Source organism: Mytilus galloprovincialis, chromosome 4, assembly GCF_965363235.1.
Source record: "Mytilus galloprovincialis chromosome 4, xbMytGall1.hap1.1, whole genome shotgun sequence".
NCBI lineage: Eukaryota > Metazoa > Mollusca > Bivalvia > Mytilida > Mytilidae > Mytilus > Mytilus galloprovincialis.
This window is the reverse complement of record NC_134841.1, coordinates 22,495,210-22,506,948: the sequence shown is the minus strand read 5'-3', so window position 1 is coordinate 22,506,948 and position 11,739 is coordinate 22,495,210. Positions and strand designations below refer to the sequence as shown.

Below are 11,739 nucleotides of genomic sequence, written 5' to 3'. Positions count from 1 at the left end.
TCAAATGATAGAAATAGACCAGTGGGGGAGGGGAGGATGGGTGTATAAGGGTATACTTATATAAATTCAGCAATCCAATAGCAAAAAATATCTATAGGTATTATATTGCATTTAACGAGGTCAGTGGGGGTGTAAGGTAATATAATTAAAAACATTCAGCACTCCAATGACATTAAAAGATATCTAGAGGTATTATATGGCATTGACAATAGACCAGTAGGGTGTAAGGGCAGACTTATATACATTCAGCAATCTAATAACAAAAATATCTAGAGGTAGTAAATTGTATTTACCATGGACCAGTGAGGATGTAGGGGTTTGCTTAGATGAATTGAGCACTCCAATAACAGAAAAAGATTTTTAGAGGTACAACATGACATTAAACAAAGACCATCGGGGTGTAAGGGTATACTTAAATAAATTCAGTAATCCAGAAAAAGTTATCTAGAGGTAGTATACGGCATTTATCATAGACCAATGTGGTTGTACGGGTACACTCATATGAATTATGCAGTTCAATAACAGTAGAGGATATTTTGTTGCATTTATCATAGGCAGTGTCTATACGATATGTCGGTATCTTAATTTTCACCAGATTAGAAATATTGTGAATAAATTTGAAAGTCCACGATAAATTCCCATAAGTACAATCAAGACAATCTCCTTTCTATGGTTATATTATTTCGTTTCAGTATAATAATTCTATTTATCAATCTGACATGAATTCCTCCCAACTTTCGTATGTTGTTGTTGTTTTCTATTCAAGTCAATCATTCCAAGGTGTTCTGTTCTCCACATGACAAATCAAATTACGGTATTTTGAGTTTTTTTAAATTTATATTTTTGACAATAGGAAAATAAAAAAAAATAAAAAGGTTGAGAAATAAGTGATTTAATTGTACAGGACAATATTCACTAAATACAAAATATGAAACATTAAACTGAACGGTAACCTTGACAACACATGGTAAAATTTAACATGTTGTAGCAAGATGTCCCCTTCGCAACGATTTTTTGCGGCTCTACCATGCTAAATGTCGAATTTTAATTTATTTTTTCTTCACGAATCAGACAAAATTAATGATTTAATACGATTTTATAATTTGATTTGCAATTTTAGCTACTAGAAAATAGTAAAATCCGTTTTTAAAATATTAACAATTGTTGTTTCACGCAGTTTCTTTGATACATGATTGTTTCGATTATTGTCTAAGATGGTACATCTTATTTTTAAAAATCCACAGGTATTTTATGAATTGAGGTCAACAAAAATAAAAGGACGTTGCAACTGTACATGAAAAAGGTACGATAACAATTGGAATTGGCAATTGATTAAAAACAATATGACCGCCACATGCATTTACTAAACGAAGTTTTATTAGTGGGAAATAAATTGAAAGATTATGATTTGAATACTAGTAAAAGAATTATGATATTGGATTTTTTCTTGTTCACTTTGCAACGACGTTTTAAAAAAATGTTTATTTTCGTTGCGAAGTGGACATTCTAACATGGACATCAGTTAAAAATTGTCTGACACAAATCTTTTTGAACTTTTCTAAATATTTAAATACTTTTTGTGATGTTCCGATGTCACAGTAGCTCTTTGACAAACCATTTAAAAAGGAGAAAACATAATTATAAATTGTAATGCAATGTGATGCGACTGTCGTACAAGTGAGCGGTTTAGCTAGCTATAAAACCTGGTTAAATCCAACACCTTCACATAAGAAAATGTCTGTACCAAGTCAGGAATATGACAGTTGTTATCCATTAGTTTGATGTGTTTCAGCTTTTGAATTTGCCATTTGCCATTATTAATACAATTCAAAGACTGAGATAAGAAAAGAAAAAGAATAAATATGATAGTATCACAATTTAAGCCCTTGTCAGTTGAAGAAGATATTTTTTCGAAGAAAAAAAACCGCTTTATTTAACAGTACAATAGTTTAAAGGCAATATTCAGAGGCCAACATCCAGTTACATCATTATAGATGTCTTAAGTTGATCAGTCCCTGTTCTATTTATAGTTTTTTGTTTAGTAGGCATATCCGATATACAAAAACTTACATTTTGGTGAAGCCTGCTTTATTCATGTTATTATTCAGAGAAACTTTGAAAAGGATATACCTACCTTTCAATGGAAAATTAGTTTGTAATCAAACAACTAACTTTATAAAAAAATATTAAATCCAAATGCCTTTTGTCTAGTACCAGTTCATGTTATAAATACACTCATGTATTTGTATTGTAAAACGGTCAATTGCAGGATAAATATATTAAATGTTGAAGCAGGTGCTGTTACCCCTATCTTATTTTTGTTGTCGAGGAAACAATAATCATTAATGCTGACATTATTTTAGAAAAAATAAATCAAAGAACATTCAAAATTAAAAAAAATAAAGTTTGTTTTTTGTTAATGAGGTTAATTATAAATTACTAGATAAACAAATTAAAAATCCGGAAGTATTATGTGCGAATATACACGTATAAATTGTGTAACAGTTAACATGAACTCTGACTTAAACTGAAATGTTTCCCCGTAGCCGGTGTAATGGAGTGATAAGTAGAGTAAAGTGGTCATTTCCAGGTGATCTCATAAATATCCGGCTTTGACAACCTTCTTTCTCCATCAATTAGTAGCATAGCGTTGATTCTGAGGATTTACATGTTATATTGAATTTGGAAGGTAAGCAATCCTAGTTTTTTACATACAACATTACATGACTCAAGTTTTTAAAATTTTCATTCACATACAAACATAAGATATGAAGCAGACTAAATTGAATATCAGGTAATCTTTATCTCAAATTCAATGAGATTAATTTGAGAGCCTTAGCTTTAAATTATTCAGAAAATGAACATTATTTTTAAACGCGTGACATGAAGGTGTAGGTTAATGTCAAGTTATTTTCATGTTTCCTTGGAAACTTCTTTTAGAAGTCTGCCTCCGTTGGAATAAAGAATAAAACAGCAAGAAGATTCGCGTAGTTTGATCCATAAGGAATGCCGTTGAAAAGAAGCGACCAAACGTAACAAATAAATGTATATGTTGTAAATGAAAACAAATCGAGCATCTTGATAATATTGGTTTCAAAGAACTTTGTAAGAATCATATTAGTTCCCTTTACACTCCAATCAAATACAAGTCTTATTTCACCAAACAACAACGAAATGCACAAAAACAGAAATACTATAGCCTGTCATAATTGAGAAAATTCAGTTTATTGCAGAGATTATCATACATTGTACAGCTTCTTAACGTAAAAGTTGTTCATGTTGTTAAACTCAAAAGGAGAGATTTTTTTAAATGTGTTATTCTTTTAAATTCTCTAGAATTTCGTTTTATTTTATCTCAGTGTTTTATTTTTTTTACTGTGGAAAACATGGAGAAGGCAACTACATTTGCCTCTGAATAATTATGAAAAAGAACGACCAAGCCGCCATGTGTAGTTCACTTACACTAGAAGTAATCCACTTTTGTAATTGTAAATAATGTCAAAACACACTTGACAAATTATATCATTTTCTTTGTAGGATGTTACTCTTCAACAAATTGTTCAAGTATTACAATTTAGTTGTAACTCTTCATTGCATAAGATATATACTTTCTGTCGGTAAGTTTAAGTAGTTATCTGTAAACAAACTACACTTCATATTTAGTAACAGCAAATAAACAACACACATGAAAACAAAATAGAGTATAATTCATATAATGGTAAAATTGTCAAGCTTCTGCTTGGTCCCGTAATGACGACAAATTATCAATAAATTGGCTTTTTGGCTTTTGCTTCAAACAAGTCTGGGGTGGTTTTTTGCCTTAAAGCATGATAAGTTTAAGTTTCAGTTGGCCCTAGACTGACTTTCAGTGACTGTGGGTTTCGTGTCAGTATTGTGTCTTCAATTTATGTGTTATTTTTTTGTTTTGCTGTTATTGCTGTGTGTCAATCTTATGTTAAAGTTTGTTCTTGAAGTGTTATTCTGTTTTATTCTGTTTGCTTTTTCTGCCATGACTTTAAAGGAGTTTGAATGTCCCTTTGTTGCATCATTTCGCCACTCTTTTTCTGTAATTTAGTGGTTGTCGTTGGTTGCAATCTAACATATTTGATTTCGTTTTTTGTTTTGTCATAAATCAGGCCTTTGTATTTTCGATTGAATTGTTTTACATTTTTGTCTGTTTGGAGTTTATTAGCATACTATATGGTGTGGATGTGCTCATTGTACCTCTGCCTCATCGGTTTGCTGGTTGTGTGATTAAACTTTGAAGATGCACGTCAAAGGTCAATTTAGATAATTAAAGCATGGAGATTAAAAGTTACCGCTATGCAATTGTTATTTTCTATATATTTGCTTCGATTAGGTTGGAAGAATAGACATAAAATAAAATGAGGTATTGTTAATGTATTGATGAGGCAGCAACCCAATGACAAAAATAACAAAACGGTGTTAAAAGGGCAACATACAACCCTCAGCAATAGACAAACGTCTTTTTATCGTACCGAATATAAAAAATAAATGTAAAAGAAGTTAACTAAAACAATCAAAAATAAACCTGCAAAAAATACACCCACCAAATTAAATGTCTCAATATAACCCCAAAAAACATTAGCAGTGGCGGATCCAGAACTTTTCCTAAAGGGGGACACTGACTGACCTAAGGGGGCCCGCTCCAGTCATGTTTTAGTGATTCCCTATATAATCAACCATATTTTTCCCACCAAAGGGGGGGGGGGCCCTAAGTCCCCCCTGGATCCGCCTATGATTAGGATATGACATATGCAAGCAGTGTCGAGATTTCTGAGAAATATTTTTTGTGGAAGGAAACGTCTGTGGTTATTGTAACCTGTATAAACACGTCCATATGTAAGTTGAACTGGTTAGTAAAATTTAACTACATAACTATGTCAAAGTTTACACATGATTAGTAGGTTTTGGTTTTTTTAAATCCGTAAATCCGGTATCACGATATTTTATAGTATCAATTGAAATACAATCATGGGAAAATATTTATACGGCACAATAGAAATCCACTTGAAAAAAAATTGAGTCACTCCTTTAAAAACTTTAACAGGGAAATAATTACGGAGTAATGGGTTCAATATTGTTGCACCTTCTAATGTCGAGTAACATGCATTAAACATCAAAACTGGAAGCATGGACCTCTGGCGTATTCCACAGTACTTTAAAAAAAAAATTAAATACAAAGTAGTATATAAGATATGATTTAGTAGTCCAGTTAAGTAACATGCACATTCCATATTTTGTGATTCACTTTGTGAAAGGTTACACATGAAATGGAATTAGTAATATTTCCATTAAGTATTGCCTTGCAAGGATATTTAATTCATATACATTCTACAATAGATTTGATTGGAAACTATTATAGCAGTTAACTCCCTAAACATAAGTTTATAACGCATTTTATAGAATTTATATCTCACCTGGTAAGGGTTCGTAAAAACCTGTTTGTGGAGTTGAACACAGTTTTGTATCTAAAAAAAAATTATTTGCAGGCTCTCCACCCATAAATCATTTTTTATACTTAAATAATCCCATACAATTAGGAACGCAAGAAACAACTTTTAGTTAAGTACACTGTATATCACAGATGCAAAACATTGGTAATATTACTACCAATATAGTATTCTCTCTCTTTAGATCATGATCAACACCAAACAGTGTATGTTCTACTGAACATGACAGAAGTGTTCCTCAACTGTTCATCGAGTAAAGAGGTATAATATTCCTTAAACAATTTTCTCTCTTCTTTTGTTGATTGTTCCTCCAAAGTTTATGTGATTCAAGTGTATCTTCTAAACAATAGTAACGAAGAAAAATTTCAGTTGTATATAATAGGATATAACTTTCTGGTATTAAACACTACATATTTACATAAGTAGAACATTTTGTAGTTAAAGCTCAAGATAACCACATTACAGGGTTCGACATTAACAAACTAAACAACAATGAAAAAGGCGGAAATTACAAACTTATGCCAATTTCACTGTGCAGTGTGTTTCTTTTTATGATTAGTAACTATATAAACTAAATAATTGTATTTTTTCCATAGAGGAGATATGTTGTGTCGGGGTGTCATATCATGGATGAAAGAAACGAAATGTATATCCTCAAACGATGTCTTTCTATGGTTAGCATTATAACTAACAAATCATATATAGATATAGGAAGATGTTGCGTGAGTGCCAATGAGACAACTCTCCATCCAAATGACAATTTATAAAAGTAAACAATTATATGTTCACATGTGTTAATATGTTTTTTGATAGGGTTAAGTCATTTCAATTGATATTTTAAAGTGTGTCTTCTTATGTTTTGATGTGACATTATTATGTCAGATAAGGGTGAAGGTTTGGTACCATTAAAACGTTTAAACCCGCTTCAATTGTTTGCACCTGTCCTAATGCAGGAATCTGATGTTCAGTAGTTTTCTTTTGTTGATGTGGTTCATAAGTGTTTCTTGTTTCTCGTTTTTTAATGTAGATTAGACCGTTGGTTTTCAAGTTTGAATGGTTTTACACTAGTACTTTTTGGGCCCTTTATAGCTTGCTGTTCGGTGTGAGCCAAGCGTCTTGTTGAAGGCAATACTTTGACCTATAATGGTTTACTTTTATAAATTGTGATTGTGATGGAGAGTTGTCTCATTGGCACTTATACCACATCATCTTATATCTAAATCATTCACAAATATTTAGGTAGCATGGACACGTGGTGAAGAGGTTTTAGTACAGGGTGGAATGAAAGTAACATCTGATTCAAGAATCCAGCTGATAATAGATACACATGTAAAGAGGTTACATATCAAAGATATAACGAGCAACTATACCGATGTATATCGATGTGTAGATTATATCGCAGGACAGATAAAGAATGTTTCCATTGTAACCTACAATGTTACTGTAGTTGGTAAGTGCTGTCATTTTTAGGGGAAAACACTTACGTAGTTATTATAGTTTTACTGTTGTCATGTCTATATTCATTGTTGATAAAGTGGCTGTAGTTTTACTGTTACGTTTATTTGAACATGTGCATGCAGTAGTTTCGTTTTTGCAATAGTAACATACTGTAACATATATTTATCAATTTATTTCATAACAAATTCTGGCGTACATTAGTATAATACATTACTTTGTTACACGAGGCAAACTATTCGTGTAACGGAGCTGTTTATTTATACAGTGTATTGCAATGTACCAGGGCAGCTTTTCATTCGAAAGGGAAGAGGTATGAAAATAGGATTTCTGTGACATTTTTGCTAAATGTTACACTCAGGATTATTCAAGATTTACAGTCTCAATCTTTTAGATAATTTACACTGTTAATGTAAACTTAACAACATAAGTAGATCTATATGGTTTCAAATCATTGAAGTTTTACTCTGGTGAGGATAATCATAAATTGTTTACTACTAATGTAATTCTATGTTACATAATGTCAAATATGAACAACCTTCACAGCTGTAGAAATATGTCACAATGATGAGACAGACATCTAACAACGAAAAGAAACCAAAAAGAAACCAAATTGTTTGCAAAGGATATTGTCTATATTAGCTAGCTAGTTGGCTAATTGTCACTGTAAATTTTTTAAAAGGATCCCATCTATATTGTCCAGCTATCAAACTAATTGTGAGTGCGGATATCAGTGAAAAGGTTCATGTAACATTATTACTGGCATTCAAATAAAGACGATGCCAGGAAAACTATATTGTCTTTTAATAAAAGATTTTGTTCAAACGTTGTAGAGGATCTTTACATAACGGACAATACAGCCAGCTTTATAGCAGTAGAAGGAACGTCTGTTAAAATGACTTGTCCTGTTTATGGGAGACCCGAACCAAACATTAAATGGTACATATGGTACATCAGTAGTAGTTATTTACAAGGTAATCACATACAAACTGACAATCACATACTCACATAGGGAAACTAATTGGCCATATTTGCTTTAATTTTGCCAGTAGTTTTTGAGGAGAAGATCTTTGTAAAAGTTAACGACGACGACGGATGCCAAGTGATGAGAAAAGCTCACGTAGCCCTCTGGGCCAGGTGAGCTAAAAAAAGCAACGGACAAAAATTGGCCGTGTTTGCTTTAATTTTGCCAGTAGTTTTAGACGAGAAGATTTTTGTAAAAGTTAACGACGACGACGGATGCCAAGTGATGAGAAAAGCTCACGTAGCCATCTGGGCCAGGTGAGCTAAAAAAGCAAAACGGTCAAAAAGCAACGGACAAAAAGCAAAATAATCGGACAAAAATAAAACGGACATAAAGTAACGGACAAAAACGCAAAAGTGTCGGACAAAAAGTAAATTGCGGACAAAAAGCACCGTATCACTCGTCCTGTGTACGACCTGCATAAACCAGTTAGTTAGATATCATTAGTAGAAATTGTCTACATTATAATCATTAATGTAGTGTACAGAGTACAGCGATAGATAGACCGACAAAAAGAGGGAAAGAAAAAGAGAGAAAGAAAAGAGAGAGAGGAAATATTTTCCCGGCAGACCTAAATCTTATAATCATATATTACATGGTAAATCAGTAGCAATCCTCTAATAATTAATTAATATAGATAAATACACTCAAACACGAACACACAGGAACATAGAAAAGGCAGTTGGCCATATGCGATCTTTGGATAACTTGAAATGAAGTATTCGTATTAATCAATAGCAGTCCTTTCACACAGAAAACACATCAATGACAATAACTTTTGAAAATTAGACAAAATATATATTATCATTGTGTACTTAACAATTTGTTTTTTAATTCATAATTCGTTTTGTTGTAGACATCGGTATATCTGGAAATGTGTTAGAAATACGAAATTTTACCAGGGATTGTGGAGTTCCTTATATGTGCATAGCGAAGCATAAACTAACCAAATCTTTAAATCATACTTGGACGCCTATACCAGAATGTAAGTTTATCTCGTGTAACTCTTTCCTGTCATTTGTATCATTGTTTTCCTCTTCGTTGTTTTTTAAGAAAGGATATAAAAGTCATTGTTTATCATAGATAAAATTAAAAGTGAGAGAAAAATGACAATACTCATGCCGATCAAGAAAGGTAAAATATTTATAATAGATATAAGAAGATGTGGTATGAGTGCCAATACTACCTTTATGCCATATGCACTATTGTTGCACTGTCACTACCAAACAAGTGCAGTAAGCACATAAAACACTTGTATTTTAGGAACCATCTGTTTTTCACACAGTATATGATTCAACAGTTCTATTGCAATGTAATGCAAACTTGGTTTCTACTCTGAGATTACTTGCATTTACTGATAGCTATTTCAAAGTCAATAACAACGAGCAAAATCCATACCACACCATTTACTGATAGCTATTTCAAAGTCAATAACAACGAGCAAAATCCATACCACACCATTTACTGATAGCTATTTCAAAGTCAATAACAACGAGCAAAATCCATACCACACTATATAGTAAGCTATAAAAGGCCCCGAAATGACAAATGAAACCATTCAAACAAAAACAAGATAACTAACACCCAAATTTATGTACAAAACAAAAATAAATATGATATACCTCAATATATGACAACCACTGAATAACTTACCCCTGACCTGAGATAGACACATACAGAATGTGAAAGGGTTAAACCTGTTTGTTGGTGCCAACCCCATCAAATACATACATAGCATTTGAAGTTTAGCAAACACATGTTTGTATTAAGTGAAAAAGTTAAGGTAAATTTCTTTCATTTTCAGTTCCACCAGATATCTCTGCGAGTGCTGACCCCCATAAATTCAACAGAACGAGTGAAGGAATCTACTTTTCAGCCAAATATAGTGATAAATTCGAAATGATATGTAATATCACAGCAAATCCGTTTTACAGTGTAACATGGACTAAAGGTGATACATGGCTAGGAAATATCACTTATATGGATGACAAAAGGCCAAAAATCTTAACAAATACAAACTTAGATATGATTTATGATTGTGTTTTTGATTTAAAACCTGTCAATGATGAACATACTCACAAAACTTCTGTTTCGAGCCGTATAACAGACCCAAGCGTCTTTGGTCAATATAAATGCGTAACATCTAATGTATATGGTTATGATGAACAAATTTTCAACATAATTCAGAGAGTTGGATAAAATAATTTCATGTGATTACTGATTTTTTTATATATTTTTTGTTTGTTACTGCTATTTTATCTGGGTCTTGCCAAACATGGTTATATACGGTTGTGATTTTGCTATGTAGGGTTCGTAAAAATAAACAAATGTGTGTGATCAGTCGGATGAGAGCAACTACTTACTGTGTGTTCTCAGAAAATGAGAACAATAACAAAATGTGTGTTTTCGGACGGATGAGTAAAATCACCAATGTATGTGATTAGTCAGATGAGAACAATAATAAATTTTAATAAAATGTTTGTGCTCAGGAGATTGGGAACAACAATAAGATTGATGTGCTCTGTCGAACGAAAACAATAACCAAATGTGTGTGCTCAATAGATGGGAATAAAAAAATATGTGTGCTCAGTCGGATGAGAACAACAACTTAATATGTCTTGCCATTCGAATAAGAACAATAAGTTACTTAATGTGCGTGCTCAATCGGATTAGAACAATGACCAGCTATCATGTATTGTCAGTCGGGTGAGAACAATTGCTAAATGTGCGTGTTCAGTCGGATGAAAACAATTGCTAAATGTGCGTGTTCAGTCGGATGAGAACAATTGCTAAACGTGCGTATTCAGTCGGATGAGAACAATTGCTAAATGTGCGTGTTCAGTCGGATGAAAACGATTGCTAAATGTGCGTTCTCAGTCGGATGAGAACACTAACTATAAACGCGTGCCTAGTCGGAAATGAACAATAATGTAATGTGTGTTCTCAGTCGGAAAAGAACAATAACCAAATGAGTGTTTTAAGTTGGATAAGAGCAATACAATATAATGTGTACCCGATAGGATGCTAACAACAATAAAATGAATGTTCTCTGTCGTATAAGAAAAAAGCAATAAAATGGGTGTTTTCAGACAGATGAGAACAATAAACAAGTGTTTCTGCTCAGTCTGATAGGATTAATCCAAAAAGATATGTGTACAGACCCAAAGTTCTTATTTCGTGTAAAGTTTGGATGAAGACTATAGTTGTAACGTAATTGTCCTTCGTAACGTTAGTTCTACATTTTGGTTTGTTCAAAATTGTTGTTATAGATCATTTATAATTTCAAAAATAGAGTTAGACTACTTGATAGAAAAAAATATAGCATTCGTTTGTTTGTTTTAAGGTCAACGTCTAAAAGCCTACATGTCGTATATATTCATGATAAGAACAAACTGACAGTTATTTAAATAGACAGGTTCTGCCAATTGGACTAGTCCAGCCCTGGCCTCAGTGACTCTTTTTTTTTTTTTTTTTTTTTTTTTTTTGTTGTCACTGACAACAAAAAAAAAAAATAATGAGTCACTGAGGCCAGGGCTGGACTACCAATTGGACCAGATGATGTAGAGGGTAAATAAAGACAACAGTAGTATATCGCTGTTCGAAAGGTCAAAAATCGATTGAGAAAAATCAAATCCCGTTACAAACTAAAACTGAGGAAAACACATCAAATATAAGAGGAAAACACCAAAGTGCAACAAAAAACCAAACAACAATGCAACACACACAGAAACGAGCTGTAAGATATCAATTGCCATTTGTGAAAGATTTAACCTGCCACTGAAAAAA

General features: G+C 32.5%; 1 protein-coding gene across 1 annotated transcript; it reads left to right on the top strand.

The window, feature by feature from the left end:
- The first annotated feature begins 2,500 nt into the window (after positions 1–2,500).
- LOC143071641 (lachesin-like) lies at positions 2,501–10,167 on the top strand. Its single transcript, XM_076246103.1, has 7 exons — positions 2,501–2,689; positions 3,538–3,617; positions 5,659–5,735; positions 6,714–6,924; positions 7,763–7,903; positions 8,810–8,938; positions 9,758–10,167. Exons 2-7 carry the CDS (start codon positions 3,539–3,541, stop codon positions 10,150–10,152), a joined length of 1,032 nt encoding a protein of 343 aa, XP_076102218.1. The 5' UTR covers positions 2,501–2,689; position 3,538; the 3' UTR covers positions 10,153–10,167.
- The last annotated feature ends 1,572 nt before the right edge of the window (positions 10,168–11,739 follow it).

What these genes read in the sequence shown, in the direction of transcription:
- LOC143071641 (XM_076246103.1), top strand. Translation starts at nt 3,539, where the DNA reads ATGTTACTCTTCAACAAATTGTTCAAGTATTACAATTTAGTTGTAACT. An exon ending in AAGATATATACTTTCTGTCG is followed by an intron (nt 3,618 to 5,658) that starts GTAAGTTTAAGT and finishes CTCTCTCTTTAG; the next exon opens with ATCATGATCAACACCAAACA. An exon ending in CTACAATGTTACTGTAGTTG is followed by an intron (nt 6,925 to 7,762) that starts GTAAGTGCTGTC and finishes CAAACGTTGTAG; the next exon opens with AGGATCTTTACATAACGGAC.